General features: G+C 42.1%; 1 protein-coding gene across 2 annotated transcripts in view; it reads left to right on the forward strand.

Annotated features, from left to right (window-relative positions):
- Positions 1–770: 770 nt before the first annotated feature.
- Positions 771–18,921, forward strand: part of SYT9 (synaptotagmin 9) — a 181,543-nt gene continuing 163,392 nt past the window's right edge. The window contains exon 1 of one of the 2 annotated variants that reach the window (XM_008514543.2): positions 771–1,222. In XM_008514543.2, the coding sequence (XP_008512765.1) occupies positions 1,078–1,222 (145 nt within the window). In that variant the 5' untranslated portion in view covers positions 771–1,077. The remainder of the gene's footprint in view (positions 1,223–18,921) is intronic. The other variant, XR_011541594.1, reaches the window with a different exon arrangement.

Genomic DNA, 18,921 nt, shown 5'->3' on the forward strand with positions numbered 1-18,921 from the left:
ACAGTGCCCAGCACACACACACACACAAGAGAGCTCAATACTCCGTGGTTATTTCTGGGCTTATTGCCCGAAAGGCTGAAGAGGTGGGTGTATGAGAGGTGCCCTCTGTTCCCTTCCAAACATCCCAGATTCTGATACCCTTCGTTGGTAGGTGCTGGAGCCACGTTGGCAATTCTCTCATTAGTTGCTTAGAAAACCAGCCAGGATCTGCGAAGCTCCGGGTAAATCCGGCGCCTTTCTCCGGAGCCGTTTATTTGACCTTAGTTCTCATCTGAGAACCTCCACCTTCTCCAAATCACCCAGATGGTCGAAAAGGTCCCGCGCTTGGAAAATCTTTCCTTTGTTGGCGAATCTCGGCCCCAAACTCCGGATTTGGGCGTCTATCACCCTTAGGCCCATGGTTTATGCCCAGACAGAGCTTTTCAAGTTCGAAGCAGGGACTCGGTTCTCCAGATCCAGCGGGTGTGATCCAGATTGTACCTTTTACTCAACGCACCCAAGAACGTGCTGTGGACGCACCCGGCGAGAGGCGGTGGGAGGGGGAGCTTGGTTTGCATCAGGACACAGGGGTGGGGTGGCGAGAGCGCCCGGAGCGCGCACCCGCTCACACTCCAAGCCTGGGCGCGGCTGTTCTGCGCGCGAGGTCCGGAGCCTAGTCCCGCGCTCCTCTAGGAGCGGGCGAGCGCCCCCGGGGCCCCGCGGGTGCCCAGGCAGGGGACGCCGGAGTCCTGCCCCGCAGCGCGCACCCCTGACCCGGCCCCGCCCCCGGCGGCCGCAAGTGGCGGGCGGAGCGCTAGGAGAGAGGCGCGCCGGGCTGTGCGGCGCCGCCTCTCCTCCTCGCCGGGGGAGGGACGGAGGGGCCGCGGGGGAGAGAGAGAAAGCCCGACCGACCGGCTGGCAAAGAGCTGCATGCAACCGGTGGGAGGCCGGGCCGGCTGGGGCTGCGGCTCGGGCCGTTTCTCGGCGGGTCCCTGGCGGCGAGCGCGGACGGCCCGGAGGCGGCGGCTCTGAGCTGGCAGGCGGAGGGTTGTCTCCCGCGCCCGCCTGCCCGGCGCGGTCCGAGGATGCGGGGGGGCGATGCCCGGGGCCAGGGACGCGCTCTGTCACCAGGCGCTGCAGCTGCTGGCCGAGCTCTGTGCCCGTGGGGCCCTGGAGCACGACAGCTGCCAGGATTTCATCTACCACCTGCGGGACCGCGCCAGACCCCGGCTCCGCGACCCAGGTGAGTGCCGCCGCCGCTGCCAGGCGCGACCGGAGGGCCCTGGGCTGGGAGTTGGGGCCGCACCCGGGCCTGAGGAGAAGAGCGACGCGAACTGGAGGGAGGAGAGGGGTGGCCACCAACCTAGAGAAGGGGATCAGGAACCAGCGCGCAGTGGCCTGATGCCAGCTAGAACTGGGCGGGGACCCCGGCGGGGGCTGCCGCGCGAAGGCCGGGTCCCAGTGGGCTGGGGCAGGGTTGGAGGGACCACGCCCGCCACCTGCGCTCCCACCGCCGGGTCTCCTGGGGGCGTCTCCCGAGCTCGGAGCTCCGGGCTCCACTTCCCCTGCTCTGCGCTCTGTGCCAGGGGAGGCCGCGGCGGCCTCGTGAGCCGTGGGAGGGGGGACGAGGCCGGAGAAACTCTAGGAAGTTGGGAGTTGGGGACGGCCCCAGCCTGCGTCTGAATCCCACTGGGCGCTCTGCATCCTCGCTCCGGAGCGCACACTTCCCTTCCTTGGTCTGGGGTGAGAAGGGCGGGGCGGGATCCTGCGTTGGGCCGGGGACAGGGAGCTCCGGGTCCCGGGCAGCCGGGCCTGAACCGGTTCCCTGCGGGTCGTTTGGCGTGGAGGCGGCCTGGGCCTGGGTGCCCGGCCCGACCAGCTGCCACCGCTGGGTACACCAGCGTCGGTGGACTCGCTGGTCACGGCTTCTGCACCTGCAGTTACCCCTAGTGAAAGTTGCAACGCTCCTAACTTTGGAAAGTTCATTTATTTTGGCATTTGACCAGTTAAGGTTGGAGGAGGGAGTTTTAGTGGAGCCATTTGCCTTCCCCGAGGGCCCTGGGTCTCCCCTGTCTTGTCATCCACTCCTGATTACTGGAAGACACATTCCTTCCAAATGTTTACTTGAGGTTCTTCTCACCTGGAGAAATCATTTTCTCGAATATTCTCTCAACCCAAGTATCAAATAAATAAATAAAGCAAGCATATTGTGGTTGGATTTTTAAAGATGGGGTGAGAAAATGGCCTTTCCCCTGATATTCCTGTGGATAAATATTGGAAACAAGCTATTGCTGTGCTAATTATCCCACATTAATTTACCTCATTTTCAGCCAATCCATTACATAGAAATCCATTTATTCAAAGGATATGTTATAGAATTGTTTGAATCATGAAGATGTACGAAGACCGACTTAAATAGCATTTCATCGATAGTATATTCAAAATAGGTCTGTGGGGTGAAGAGAAGTCATTTGTTAAAAGTTTATGTCAGATTTTCCCCACTCAAAGCCTTATTTTCTATTGAAAAAGAAAGATTATTGTTCCCCATTGTCTGTGGTTACATTAATTAGCTGTATTAGGTGATCACTAATGTGTTACTTCAAAGTGGAGAATTAAGTTGAGAGATACTGTTGATCCCAAATGATTTCCCTGGAGGTTGAATGTCCAGCCTTTGTGTGGCTCATTGCTGGGTGTGCTATGCTGCGCAGACCGCAGACATGGATGAGAGCACCTCATTTCATGTTCAAAGTGGGGAAAGTTCTGTCCTTAAGCAGCAGGAACAAGAAAATTATCTAGCGTGCTTCACCCAAAGCGAGCGTTAGTGTTGAAACGTCCCACTTGCTCGCCTGTGACTGTGCCTGGAGTTCCCATTGTCATCCCACGTAAGCATCATCTTTGGCTTTGCATGAGAACAGGGATGAGGCCTCTGGCTGAGTCGCGTGTTGAACTCTCCGGATCTCTTTGGCTGATTTTATGTCTCTGCTCCTTTTGATCCACCAGCTGGACTCCATCTTCTTAGGTTTTGCTCAGCCCCTGCACTGGGCAGCCCTTGAGGAAGAATCGTGGAGAAGACTTCTTGCAGGAGACATACCTGTTTCCTTGGCTGAGAAATAGCCATAGCTAAGAGTGTGCCGTGCTATTCTTTGAGTTCCTGAAAGCACTGTTGTGCTTTCTTACCCTAGAGTACAGGGATTTTGAGGTAGCCCTGTGCCCCCCAGATCTTTGTGTCAGGAAGGGGCCTGCTCATGAGGCAGGAGTTGGGGACTGTGAGTGCAAGTTGAAGGAACTGAGGCTGAAGACAACATCCAAAGTGCACCCTCTCTTCCAGGGCACTTAGCTCAGGCCAGAGTCTCTCTTCGCTCCTTCCTCTCCTTGCCCACATTAATTCTTACATCAGATGCATTTATCTCCATCCCTCTGAAGCTGATTGTCTAAGCCAAGAGTGGCTTTAATTTCTGAGCCCTAAGAGCTGCGTGGCTGGAGCAGCTGCACTGCGCAGCACTGCGAATGCCCCTGCCATTGTGCAGTGCAAACCAGAATGACCCCGCTCAGCAGCCTGGGACGAGGGTCCCTGGGGAGAGCTGTCTCTGCAAGTGGGCGATTTCCTTTTCTGTAAAGGGACCCACCTGAATGCCAGGCTTGGGCTTTCGCTATTGTCCATCCATGGCTACCCAGTGGTAGGTAGGTTTTTTTCAAGCTCAAAGGAGGAACTTTGGTTTTAAAGGGAGAAAACAGTTGTAATTCCCTGTGGACAGCAGAATGACACTGCAACTAGGATATTTGTTCGTTTTTTCAGAGGTGGGATAAGCCTGGGTCCCAGACTAGTGGGCCATCAGAGAAGTTATTCTTTGCCCAGGTAGTTGCAGCCCCCTGATGTGGGAATATGGTACCTAGTCTTCCCCAACTTGATGCTGAAAGAGGATTTAATGAAAGTGTGATTTTAAAAAATAAAGCTAAGTCACTGTTGGAACTTGAATACCTCACCTAGTACTTCATCTGTACCAACTATGGACAGTAAAATGCTGATCTTTAAGCAAAGTGTGAGCACTTTTTTCTGTAGAGAGTGATTAGAATGCTTCTGTTAGGCGTCTTTATGTTGTTTTACATATTGGCAATGTGGGATATAAACTTGGGAATCTCAGAGAATAGCCTTCACAGCAGAAGGAAGAGCAACTGCAAAGGTCCTGAGGTAGAAGTGTCCTCGATGTGATTCAAGGAAGAGGGAGCTCAAGGGTGGCTGGGGCAGAGTGAAGAAGATAGAGAATGACAGGAAATATGGTCGAGGGTTGTGGGCGGGGGAAGGGGCAGGAAGATCACGTAGGGCTTTGTAAACCCTTCTAAGGACTTTGGTTTTTACTCTGAATGAGATGTGAAGCCGTGAGAAGGAATTGAGCAGAGAGGTGGCAACGCTCTGGCTGCTATGCTGAGAACATACTGTAGAAGATCAAGGAGGAAGACAGAGAAACTTGTTAGGAGCCTATTGTAGTAATCTAGACAGAGGAGAGAGTGGCTTGGACTAGGATAGTTGTAATGGAGGTGGTGAGAAGTAATCAGATTATGGGCACAGTTTGAAGGTACAGCACTGGTATTTATTGATGGAGTGGATGTGAGAGGTGAAGAAGAGGAGTTAAAAGTGACTCCAAGGCTTTTTGACCTAAGCACCTCCGTTTACCGTGTAGGGGAAAACCTCAGCAGGAACAGGGGGGAGGAGAGTAGAGATTCAATAAAGAGGCTGCTGTTTTATTTTTAAAAAGCTTTTGTACATATTAAGTGTGTGATGTCTCTTAGTTACACAGTGATCTGAAGCATGAATGTCTTCTTTAACATCGTCAACTGGTCTGTGCTCCTATTTTGTAACTGGGGACTTCGCTTTCTCCTCAAGAGCATCAATTGATTGTAGGATGTTAAAAGGGTTTTCTTTGTGTAGAATGAAAAGCTCTCTTTAACTTCCACTCATTGATCTTGTTTGTACTTTTTGTAGTCAAAAACAATTAGTCTCTTCTCCATTGTACACTTTGGCTATTAAGAGGTTAGGATTGTAACTCTTCTCAAACTGTTGTTTCCACATCTGGACAAGAAAAAAGGATTGGATCGTGGGATTTCTAGGTTTTAACCATGCTTTACATTTTCCTCATAAGTCTTTTTCTTCTGTAGGGTGCCAACCACGTCTGTGCCAAGCACTTTATGTAGGTCATTTCATTTAATCCTCGTAACGTCTTCTAAGACCTTGCTGCACCAAGTGTTCGTTTGTGGACTGGCAGCATGAACAGCATCTGGGAGCTCATTAGAAACGCAGACTCTCAGACCCCACCCTAGACCCACCACATATGAATCTGTGTATTAACAGGATTCTCAGGTGATTCATGGACACATTAAAGTTTGAGAAGCATTGCTGGAAAGAGATTGGTGTATATGAATAGACTGAAGTGCAGAGCTAAACTAGCACAGGGCCATAGGTTGCATTTAAAAAAGAGTTAAGTCAAAGTAGCTTCTGAGGTAAGCGCAGCACATATGCTAAGAACCTTGGAGTTGTTGTCAGTGAAAATTTTCCAGGCATTTTCGGAAGACCTACCTTTAGGCCTACTTTCTCTGTTCTGTACTTCTATAATGGATTTAATCTCTAAGTGTAAGTTAAATTCTGTTCAGTTATAAAGATTCAGCTCAGTATTTTCATTGCAAATTCTTTTATTCAGGACACTGGTTTTCCATTGACCTTCCAGCTTTGTATTTCTGGAGATTTTTCTTCGTTTTCTGGTCAACTGGAAAATGTTCACCTGATCAGAGTGTGAGGAACAGCCTTATGACATGTCATTAATGATTCCTCTTTTCAAGCGGATGTTAACCCTATTCAGGAAAATCTTTTTCTAGACCAATGATTCTCAACCTCAGCTGTACCTTAGAGACATTTAGGAGCTCTAATAAACAAACAAAAATAAAACAAAAAAGCTACCAATGACTGAGCTTTACCCTAGACCAATTAAATCTGAATTTCTGGGGGTGGCACCTGGTACCAGTATACTTTTTAAGCTCCTCCGTTGATTCTAAAGTGCAGCCAGATGGAAGACAACTGTTGAAACCATCAAGTGAAGGAGGAACCCACCTAAGTCTTCTCAGATCAGCTCATATTTCTTTCTTACGAAATTAGGAAAGATGGTATCAAAAGTCAGGGGCCTTGACTGTTACCTTTGTGCACTTACTACCCAAATGAACTGATTCTTAACTTTTTTTGACAGTATTATTGCAAATTTTTATTTTGAGAGCTCTTAAAAAATATCATGAGAATCTCTTAAGTCCTCTTGATTTGGGGAAAAAAAGAACAAATTGAGAAAACTGTGTCCAAATAGTATTTCATTAAAAGGCCAGAATGTGGAACCTTCACTATTGTCATCTTATATTGAATTAGAGTGGGATCACATGTACACTTAGAAGATGTACATGTAAAATCATAATTAAATATAATTTCTAAGGAAAAATTTCCAAAATAATCATTGAGATTAATGATTACCCTTAATTCAAATTTTCAAAGTTAATCCAAAGAGAATCAACCTTAGAACACTGGATTTTCATGAATAGACATTGGTGAGATATGCACAATGGGGTTAACTTTTAAAAATTAATGTTAATTGCAATCAGGAAATAGAGAGTCTTCTAAGGAGTGAGTGACATATTGGATGCACAATATGTGAAGATCTGATTTGCATTTACTTCCGTGACATTTTAGGGCTTCTTCATAAATATTTTATTTAAACAAGTGTGTTTTCATCTCTGTGGGATTCCTCTACATGGACCAGTGAGTGGTTTAGTCAAGAGGTAATTATCAAGAGAGAAAAACAAAAGCAAATTGTGGTAAAGACATCACAGGCAGCCCTGTGGCCAGCTGCCTCTTTCAGAATAAACAATCAAAAGCACAAACTTTTTGATGTGGACTAAACTCTCAAGGAAAAATTAAGCTGACACCCAAGAGAAAACACCCTGAAATTTCCTATTATGTAAGGGGCATAGGCATCGCTTTCACTGTAAAAGTATATCGGTGCGTTTGTGTGTGTATGTGCACGTGTGCTTTCCCATATGATTGGCTTAAAAAAATTCATAATCCCTTCTTAACTGACTGACTTGAAGGAACTAACAAGTTTGCATGCTGAAGTGTTTAGAGAAGGGAGGAGCTTAGTGAGAGACATAAGTGGGAGAGCAGCAGTCTCACTTTTAAAAGAAGTACGAAGTATGTATTTCTACTTTCTAAATGAAATCACAAGTTAAGCCATAAATGTGCACCATGACTTTTCTTTCAAGTGTTTCATTGGGCTGGCTCTAGGACTCCCTTTAAACCAAAGCAAACCTCAGTGACTAGGTTTTGCAGATCTCCTTGAAATATTCATGTGTCTTTATGCATTTATTTTGTCACACAAAAACTTTTATATCAACACTGATAGAATTGCACCTGAAATTAAAAAAGAAAAAAACTCATCCAGGAAATCAAGATGACAAAGTGGAATCAGCAAGAGCTTTGGAGTCAGAATCTAATCCTGAGCTTACTAGCTTTATGACCTTGAGCAAAATATTTAACTCTTCATTCATCTGTAAAACGGGAGTGGAATGCTGTTATAGCCCAGTACCCAGAGTAAGTGCTCAATAAATGGATTTTGGTGTAGGAGTGTCACCTGTCCATGTTTCCTCTCAGCTGTGGTCCATGGGCATGCATATGTTTCACCTATTTGTAATCATTCATAGATAAAACTTTCTATTCTACTTTTTTGTAAACTTAGCATTTGTAAACCGCTTATTAGCTGTATGTCCCTGGGCAAGTTATTTAATTTCTGTGTCTTAGTTTTCTCATCAGTAAAATGGATTACTAGTATCCAGGTGAAATATGAGATGCCCAGTTCAATTTGAATTTCAGATAAACAATGGATAATATTCCATGAAACATACTTATACTAAATAATTATCCGTCATTTATCTGAAATTCCAATTGAACTGGGCATCTTATGTTTTTATTTGCTAAATCTCCAACCCTATATTAGTACCTATCTCGTAATGTATGTGAAATACTTACCATAGGACCTGGCACATGGTAAATACTCAATAAATATTAGCCATGGTTACTATTATTATTATAATTTTTCCATGATAAATAATCATTATTGTGATGACTATATGTATTCCAAAGAGTAGATAAATCTTTTTTACTTAACTATTCTTTTCGAACATTTCCATCTTCTAATTATTCATTACTATAAAATTTTATATGTATAGCATCCCACTCCCTTTTGGGAAAGTTTCTTAATAATAATTTATCAACAATTTGTTCAAATTGCTTTCCACTGAGCCCTGCTACATGTCAACAGTAAATCCACTAGTATTAGATGGTATAACATGAACAAAAGGTTGCTAATTTAACAGGTTTTAAGTGGCCACCTGGTTGTTTCGATTTGTATTTTTTGGTTGGTAGGATTGAATATTTTTAATTTTTTAAACTACCTGTATTTCCTCTTATGTGAATTTTCTGTTTACTCTGGACCATGTACCAATTTACTTTTTGGGAATCTTAATGTTTATGTTACCAAATTGCATTAGTTAGAATATACATATTCTGTCAAATTAGCTCATAGAAGGGGCACTGAAGAGTCAATGAGCTCAAGTTGTCTGACTAAAATCAATCCATTATGCTAGATGGGCTTTTAAAATTTTAGGAGTGCATTGATATATAGGGATCCATTGTAACATTCTTTCCAATGCAAAGTGCTGCCTTTATTTATTATATGAAGTATGGAAAAAATTGTTTTGTAACTTGGATCTCTTTTTCTTTGTGTTTTCTTTCCTTATTTCCAACTTCCCTCCCCTCCCAGCACTTATGTAGCCTTTCATCTAGCCACACTGATCTGATCGCTCTTTTCTAATTACAATTAAGTTACATTCAAAAAACATTCATTGAGTGCCTCTTAAGTCCAGGTACTAGGTTAGGCATCACTAATTCAAAGATACGTTAGACATGGTGACTGCCCCTGTGGAATTGAGATAAGACAATAATTACATTAATAAAATAAAGACAGGAAAGGAGATATGTACTGCATACAGTGCATGAAAGAGGAGAGAAGTAATTAGCCGACTTGAGTGGATCTGCAGAGGATTCCTAGAGAAGTTGATTCTTGGGCGGAGCATTTTGCCTGGAATGTGTGGGTGGGAAGGGCATTCTAGGAATTTACAAAGGCCCTAAGCCGGGAGAGAATGGATCTTCGGTAATAGTAACTGGAGTGTGTGTTGGGAATGCTGAGAGATAAGTCTGCTCTAATAAACACTGGTCAGATGGTGAAAGGCCTTGTATTTCATTGTCAAAGTCCCACAGAGGAGTGGGGCTACAGCGCTCTAATACAGAAATCTTAAACGAAGTATAATTGACTGTGATGAGCCCAAAGGACCCATTCTCAGCAAAGTCATCCGGGAGATTTCAGGATGGAGGAAGTTCTGTGAGTGCATTTCTCAAGTCTGCCTGGTTCCTCGTGGGAAAAAAGCTCAAGTGGGTGGCGGTGATGTTCTTCCTGACCAAGGTAAGGTGCTGACAGATCAGAATCACTGCATGGGAGATTACCTATTTTAGATCCCCAATCATCTCACCCTGCAACTCAAGTATAATTACCCTTTATAGTTGTAAAAACTGCCTTTAGCAAGTTTAGTCATCTGGTTCAAACATCTGGGTTCCAGATATAATTTCAGCCTATGCCAACAGTGACATCTTGCTTCCTTGCCTGTTTGTTTAATAATGAAAAAACACTGTGTTCAGTTGCATTGCAACCACTCAGTTTGTGGATTTGCACATTCTGTTTTCTCTGATGTTACAGGGCCCAGGAGGGAGTAAGCATGGCAGGCCTGCCCAGTGCCTACCAAGCCATGCTGTGGAGATGGTTGTTTATTGTATATATAGGGGCTGTCAAATAGCCAGCACAATTCTTTAAAATAATTGAATTGAGTGTCCTTAGGTGTGTCATACACTCTCCAATTTTCATATTCACCCCTGACCCTGGTCCCCCACATGTAAACTTTACTTAGCACATTTATGGGATATGCCTGGGTACTGAAGACATTTCAGTTTGCATTAGCTATAGCACTGCAGACCCACTGAAAGATTTTAAGCTGAAAATTGAGATGAGCTGATTTGTCTCTTAATTAGATCACTCTGGAGACAGGATGAAGGTTGATTGGAGATGCCATTCACTCAGTCATCCAATGTTTGTTGAGCATCTCCTCTGTGCAAGGCTCTGTTCTAGCTATTGTACACATCTAGGTACCTAGATACAGTATTGTACATATAGTAGGGAATCAAACAGAAAATACAAAGCTTGCACTTATGGAACTTACATGTTAATGAGAGAAAAATGTTAACAAATAAATTAACTAATTACATAGTATGTTAGATAGTAATAAGTGCTAAGGAGAAAAATAAAGCACAGAAAGAGAATAAGTTGTGGGGACTGAAATGGCATCCCTGAGAAGTCAATGTATGTGTAAAGATTGAAGAGAGATGCGGAAGTAAATGTGTATGTAGCAGGAGGAAGAACATCCCAGGCAGAGAAACAGCAGATGTAAAGGTCCTGAGGCGGGCACATGCCTGGCATGTTCAGGTATTAGTCAGGGCCAATGGGGCTGTGGTGGACTTGGCAAGGAAGAGGGAGTGGTAGGTGAGGTCAGAGAGGTGATGGCAGGCTGATTGTAGGGCTGTATAAGCCATTGTAACTTTCACTCAGAGTAAGAAGAGATACCATTAGAAATTTTTAAGCAGAGAAGTGATAATATCTGACTTAGGAATAGAAAGGATCACTCTGACCAGCATATAGAGACCAGACCATCCAAGGGTAAAGGTAGAGTCAGGGAGAGCAGTTTGGTGGCTGTTGTAGTAATCTATGTGAGAGATGATGGTGGCTTGGACCAGAGTGCTAGCAGTGGAGGTAGTGAGAAGTGGTCAGATTCCAGGTAGCTTGAAGGTAGAGCTGACAGGGTTTTCTGGTGGATGGATGTAGGATGTGAAAGACATGGTAGAATCAAGAATGACTCCAAAATTTTGGCCTGAGAAAGAGAAGAGAGCTGTAGGAGAAGTAAGTTTGAGGGGAATGATTAGGAGTTCAGTTTTGGATGTGTTAAGTTGGAAATGCTTGTTATTGAGCCTAGTGGGGCCACAGATTAGGAAGTTGGATATATGAGCCTGGAATTTGAGAAAGATGGCTGGATGGGACATATAAATGTGAGAGTTGTAGGCTTAGAGGTGATGTTTAAAATGAGTCTGGCTGAAATCATCTAGGAAGGCAGTGTGACTAAAGGAGGGAACAGGACTAAGACTGAGTTCTGGAGCTCTCCAACACTAAAAGGATGGAGAGAAGAGCAGAACCAGCCAAGGAAGACTAATAAAGGGGGACCAGAAAATCCAAGCAAGAGTGTTGATCTAAAAGATGGAGAAGAAGGTGTATCAAGGAGGAGGGACTGAACAGCTATGTTGAATGCTCCCAGTTGGTCAAGTAGAATGAGCACTGCGTACTGACCACTGTAGTTAGGGGTCTAGGAAGTGATGTTGACAAGCTGTTTGATGGAGAAGTGGGAACAAGAGCCTGATTGGAGTGGCCTTAAGAGAAACTGATGGGAGAGGAATTGGGGACAGTGAGTACAGACTACTCTTTCAAGTTTTTCTGCAGACAAGAGCAGAGAGAAATGGGTTAGTAGTCCCTGGTGAGGGAAGTGAGATAAAGGGCTTTTGGTTTTCTTTTTAAGTTGTAAGAGGTAACAGCCCTAAGGTGATGAGAATGATCTGATAGAGAACAAAAATCCATGATACAGGATAATGAGGAGAGGACCGGTGAAGCGATATTCTCTCAGTGGGCGTTTGGATATACTCTCTAGGACTTCAAGGAAGAAGTCAAGCCTGCAGATGTACATTTTGGAGCCATCAGCATAAAGATGATATTTAAAGCCAAGGAACTAGATTAGCTCACCAAGGGGCCGATGAAGATGGAAAAGAAATCAAACTGCTAGTTAGAAGTTAGGGAGATGAGAAGGAACCAACAAAGGAGACTGAAAAGGACCAGAAGTACAGTGGGAGGAGAGTCAGGAGTGTGGTGGCCTGGAAGTGGAGAGAGTCTTTCTGGGAGGAGGGAGTGATCCCTTGTGTGAAATGCAGCTGTTGTGAGGTAAGATGAGACCGAGAACTGACCATTGCATTTAACAACTTGGAGGTTCATCAGTGACCTGGAACTGAGTGATTTTAGAAGAGCAGTGGGCAAGTGAGTTGGTAAAAATCTGATTACAGTCTCTTCAAGAGAAAATGAGAGGAGAGAAGTTGAAGAAAGAGAATATACACTACTTTTTTGAATTTTGTTGAAAAGGAAAAGGGAGGATAAAAATGATTCAAAAGATGATTTTTAAAGGAGAAGATAACTGCATGTTTGCATGCTGGAGAGAAGGGAAAAATGATGCAGAGGATTGAACTGCTGGACTGATGTGCTTGAGTAGGTGGGTTTTTCAACAGTTCATTCATTGTCGAGGAGTCGAGGCAGCATTTCTGGGCCCAGGTGGGTAGATTTCGTTTGGGAATCTTATAGGAGTTTGTCTTCTGATTGCTCTTCCATTTTCAGTGAAAAAGGGAGCAGCAGGGTTCTCAGCTGAGAGTGAGGATGGGGTAGGAGTTGATGGAGGTTTGAAAGAGGAGAGGTATAAGTGATTGTCCAGGAGAGTGGGAGTGAATGGGTTGGGCAATTGGAGTATGATTGCCAAGCAACATTAAGGGCCTACTTGAAGTTGGTGATTATGAATTTAAAGTGACATCCACCGGTGTAGGTGTGAGTTTTTCTCCCATGACATGCAGCTGTATTTGTACAGGCATGAAGATACAGGAGTTTGTGTTTAACCAGAGTTTACATATATATGACAGTGAAATAGTGGCAAAATTGTTGATGGTGGATAGAATGGAGTGATTAGAATGATTGAATTTCATGTGAGTAAGGAGAGTAAAGTGGACATGGGGGAAGTGGTAGGATTAGTGGATTGTAGGTTCTCTGGGCTGAGATGATTATTGGGAATGCAGTGAAGAGAAGGGGGCAGAGATTATGGAAGGGCTGAAGTTGTTGGATGACTGGGTCTAGGGTATGATCATCAAAGGGAGGCCCTAAGGTCGGGGGGGGGGGAGGGCAGGTTATTGCAGGAGATAAAGAAAAGAACAGAAAGGCCAGAGTTTTGGAAGTATCGAATTAACCAAAAATGAAGACGAAAGTAGTAATGGAGAGAGTGACAACAAGCCAGGAATGGGGGGAAGTGGCCTGAGCAATGGTAGATGGCTGCAACAAGAATGGGAGTTGTGGTGTACTGGTGCAGTCAGGCAATGAGATTCAAAGCTGGCGGGTTTAGAGTAAACAGCAGAAGTAGAAGACTATTAGTGTTTATCTAGACAGAAGTACTGAAGGAATGTTTTAAGGCAATGGAGTTGAAGAAGAGAGTGTAGATATAAAAAAGATTGAGGTGAAATACTCAGTACACTAATATGAAGTAGAGGAATCCTAATTCCCAGATTTCTGGCATAAGTGCCTGAGAGGATGGTCATGTGATTTATTAGGTTTACTACAGGAAGTTGAGCATGTTTTGTGGGACAATAAGATTAATTTTAAATACATTAAGTTTGAGGAAGCAAATGAGATCTGATGCAGGTGTCCCAGGCAGTTGACTGACGGACTGGGAAGAAGCTACTGAAAATCAAGGAGGGTGAGAAACAGTCGAATTCTAAGACCCCTTCCAACTTGAAGGGTTTTGGAAAGTGGTTCTCAGTCCTGGCTATGTATCAGGATCAATTGGGGAACTTTTGAAGGCACAGCTGCCCTGTCCCCAGGCTGACTAAATCAGAATCTTCTGGGGTGACACCGGAAATATTTCTACACATGAGTCTGGTGTGTAGTCAGGATTGCAAATGACGTGTATTTATGGCCTTTATGGATTGAAATTACTTTTTACCGCCCCATTGTCAAAATAAATGCTCCAGCCATCTGTATAAAACTGTTATAAAATATTATGCAAGGAAATGCAAGCACCAAAATGCATTTACTATCTATCATTGATTTTTTTTTTAACTACAGTGGGAGTTATCTCAAATTATTAGTAAGTATAGATGCTGTTAGTACAGCTAATAATAAATTCTGTGGAAAATTTAGCTGTAGGGTATAACTGTAGCATCCCGGTGCTAACTAAAATCATGGTCTTCTTTATTGTTAGACATGTAATATGATTATCATTTATTTTTAATTTAGGATAACCATACCATAAATAAACTCTGTAAAAATTCCAACCGGGCTGTGAGGTTGCAGAAGAACATGGTTGCTTGATTCCTCAAATCAATAATTGTTCCTGCCAGTATGGTCACGTCTCAGAAAAACCTGGGAAACAAAGAAAGACATGAATGAGGGGCCACATTAGAACCACTTTTAACACTTCATTCAGAAAACCTCAAGTCAAACATATGTTCAATTCTGAATTTTTCAAATAATATGAATGTCAATTGATGTTATACTGAGCTCACTCTGAAGGCTTCCCAAATTATTTCAGAGGGAATGAGAAAGCAGTGTTGTTCACTCTTCTTTAATCTGTTCCACTGGACTGCTACTTTAGATTTAAAGTCACTGTAATATCCTGAATTTATAGGTCATCCTTCTGGGGCTTTTAAAGTGCTTTGTGTGTGTTACTTTAATTTTGAGGGAGCTAAAATTCATCGTGTTATGGACTCTATTTCAGAGAGAGTCTACAAAGAGAGCCAGAAATCCCCCGAAGTGTTTTTTTTTTCCTTCTACATGCTGTTGGTAGCAGCATCCATTGATTCTAGCTCCACACTGCTTTAGAGGCCGTTTATGACTAGATTATTCTAGGCTTCTTGAGGGGGAGTCTAATCCCCATAGGTTCAGTTTGAGAGATCCACTCTGCCGGCTGATAAAGATTAAAATCACAGCTCTTTTGCATTACATTGGTTTTTTGATCTTTTAATTTTTGTGTTGTCTTATGCTTCAGTGGCTCAATCACAGTTATCTTCCCAGTGCCTCAGTGTGTGGGAATTTGGGAAGTTAAATTGGACAGACTCACAAAACAAGAGCTCAGTAGTGTATGCCATTATAGTAAAAGGTGATGTCTGAGGGCCTGTGGTCAGAGCTATGGCCAGTCATCAGATTTGATCCAGGGAGGCTCATGGAGAGAAGTGGGTGTTAAGCAGTGGCCTCAATAATGCAGCTTAGGGCATGAGGAAATGTCACAGGAGGATCAGAGTTGGCTCTGCACTACCTGATGCTTTAAATATTCAGGAAATAGTTCCATTAAATATATTAAAATAACAAGTGCAAAATATCTGTGGATTTTATATTGTCTTTATCTGTTCTTTTTCCAAAGCCTCGTGCTAGTTAAACTAACATTCCTATAATAAACATGCTGAATGTGACAGAAAAGTCATTAAATAAGACTTACCTTAGGTTGATAAATAGTATAATATACAATGAAGACTTAGCAGTCATAAACTTTTACTTTTAATGAATGAAGCAGTATTTAAGTATATGGAACCAAGTTCTTAAAACTTCAGAAGTTAGAAACATGGAAATTATAGTGGGAGACTACCATACTTCTCTAATAGTATGACGTATCAAATAGACAAAATAAATGAATAGAAGATACAAATAATGTAGTTAAAAGTTTGATTTGTATATGAAGTACTTATGGAAATTTCTGCTCACCAACAGAAAAATGATAATCATGGACCATTTCAAAAAATTGAGCCATACAGGATCAGGCCATAAAAAGGGAACATTAATTCCAAAAGATCAAAATTGCATGGCTTGCATTTACTGTCCATAATGCAATAAAAGTATCAATGAATGAATAACAAGTAAAAACAATGACATCAAAACACCTGAAAATTGAACTCTTTCAGAGATCTCTTGAGTGAAAAAAAAATAAGGAAGGGAAACTAAATTATAGACATTGAAAATACAATGGAACTGAAAGCACATATATCGAAAGTGTAGAGTCCAGCAAAAGCTATATTTAGATGAAAATTCTTAACTTAAACTTGTTATAGTAAATAAATAGAGCATTAGAAATCAAATAAACCAAGCATTAAATTTAAGAACCTAGAAATGGAAAAATAAAGTAAACCAAAATATGGGAGCAAAGCATTAGTAAAACCAAAAGAAGAGATTAATGAATTAGAAAGTGAAAAATTAAAAAAAAAACAAAGAAAAAGTGGTATTAATAAACAAAGCCGAGATGTGTTTCTTTGAATTATCTATTCTGACCAAGAAAAATTATGAGAAAATGTGAATAGAAAGCAAAAGGAGTGAGAAAAGGAATTTAGCAATAGATATAGAAGCGATTAAAAAGCATAAGAAAATGCCATATATGCCAGTGATGTCGAAATGCAAATTGAATGGAAGGTATAAACATCTCAGATTAGGTATAAAAATATTTAGAAGAAGTTGAAAGGACTATTCCTCATAAAAAGCTATAGGCCTAGATTTTGTATAGGTCAAGTCTGTCAAAATATCAGGTAATGCATTATCCTCTCGTTTGCTGGAACTATAATAGTCACTGTAAATTTGTTTTAAATTCTCATTGCAAAAAAATTTTTTTTTTTTTGAGGAAGATTAGCCCTGAGCTAACTGATGCCAACCTTCCTCTTTTTGCTGAGGAAGACTGGCCGTGAGCTAACATCCATGCCCATCTTCCTCTGCTTTATACGTGGGACACCTACTACAGCATGGCTTTTGCCAAACGTTGCCATGTCACACCCAGGATCCAAACCGGCAAACCCCGGGCCACTGAGAAGTGGAATGTGCAAACTTAACCGCTGCGCCACCAGGCCAGGCCCACAAAAAAACATTTTAAATGAGCACAAGAATTAAATAAAGGTCCCTAGCACTTCTACTACCCAGGAAGAATCACTGTTAGTTATTTTTTTTACCAGAAGTACAATTGCTAGATCCAGGCTTATGCACATTAAATATTTTGATACAAAGTTATCAAATTGTCTTCTGGAAAAGCTTAGCAGTTCATATACTTTTAAAACTATTCTATAGCATAGAAAACATATAGAAAGCATTCCAGTTCACTTAGGATGCCAGTATCCTACTGGTATGGAATCTGAGAGAGACAATGGAAGAAAATCCTTACGCCAATCTCAGTTAAGCACATAAATGCACACATTTTATGTTAAATACTGGTAAAATAAATGCAGCTTTGTAGTAAAAGAATGATATACTGTGTAACCCAGTGGGGTTTATTTCAAGAATATAAGAATGGTAAAGGTATTACCACATTAATACTTTTCTGTTTATATATATATATATATTTTAATTTTTGACCATGTTTACACAAAATAAGTAAGATAAACTTCACATATTTTCCTTAGTTTACCTTGTGTCATTCCCTCATTAAAAAAATAACTTTATTGAGGCATATTTTGCGTATCCTATAATTCATCTGCTTTAAGTGTACAGTTCAGTGATTATGTAGTAAATTTTTGAAGTTGTGCAAGCATCCGTGTAAATCAGTTTTAGAACATTTCCGTCACTCAAGTAACATCCGTCGTGTCCATTCACTGCTAATCCCAGTTCCAGGAGGCCACTAATCTACTCTCTGTCTGTATAGATTTGCCTTTTCTGGACATTTCATATAAACGGAATCGTACAATATGTGATTTCTTTTGTGACTGATCCTTTCACTTAGCATGCTATTTTTGAGGTTGGGACATACCATAGCATGTGTCATTAATTCCTTCCTTTTTATTACTGATTAGTATTCCATTATATGGATATACCACATTTTGTTTATCCACTCATCAGTTTACGGACATTTGGGTTATTTTCAATTTTGGACTATTATGAGCAATGCTGCTAAGAACATGCAGGTACAAGTTTTTGCACAGATGTGTGTTATCATTCTCTTGGGTCTGTATCTAGAGTGGAATTGCTGGGTCATATGGTGACTCTATGGTGAACATTTTGAGCAACTGCCAGACTGTTTTCCAAAATGGCTGCAGTATTTTACATTCCCATCAATTAGCGTATGAGGGTTCCCATTTCTCCACGTCCTCACCAGCATTTGTCATTATCTATCTTTTCTATTATAACCATGCTAGTGAGTCTGAAATGGTGTCTCATTCACACTAATAAGTTTTTGGAGAAACAAACAATCATCTCAGGTGATGCCAACAAAGCATCTGATAAAATTCAACATTATTCTTGATAACACCTTAGGAAACAAAAAAGCCACTATATTAATATTAAGAATGATGATGATGATGACAGTAACAGTTATAACTATTAATTATAATAACTATGATACGTAATAGAACTCAATGCCAGACACTGTTCTAAGCTTTTTATATAATAACTCATTTAACACAGCAACCTTGAGGTGGGTTCTAATGTTATCTCCATTGTACAGGGGAGGAATCCAAAGCATAGGCAGATTAGGTGATTTGTTTGACTCCACACGGCTGGAATGACTCCACACAGTCGCAAAGCTGGAATTGGAACACAGGCATTCTGGATGCAGAGTCCACCCTGTTAATCGTAATGCTGTAACAGGGAGAATCCTATCTCAGCTGGGCCCTCAGGGCTGCTTGATACTTCTTCCATCATTTGGCCTCTTCCTTGTCCTTCCCCCATTCGTTGAAGCTCTACATCTACTCCTAACTTTCTGCAGACAACTGAACTTCCCACTTCCCGGAGAAAATAGACTAGACAAAAAAAAAAAAACCACACAAATGGAACAACAACAAAGTAACATAGCAGTATAGTATTTGGTAAACATGACATTTCAAATCAGTGGAGGAGAAAAGGGATTATTCAGTAAATGGTACTGGCGTAATTGGCTAACTATTTGGGAAAAATGCTATATTCCTGCTCCACTCCCCTAAATTTTCATATGTTTTAAATTTTA

This window comes from Equus przewalskii, chromosome 6 (genome assembly GCF_037783145.1).
Source record: "Equus przewalskii isolate Varuska chromosome 6, EquPr2, whole genome shotgun sequence".
NCBI lineage: Eukaryota > Metazoa > Chordata > Mammalia > Perissodactyla > Equidae > Equus > Equus przewalskii.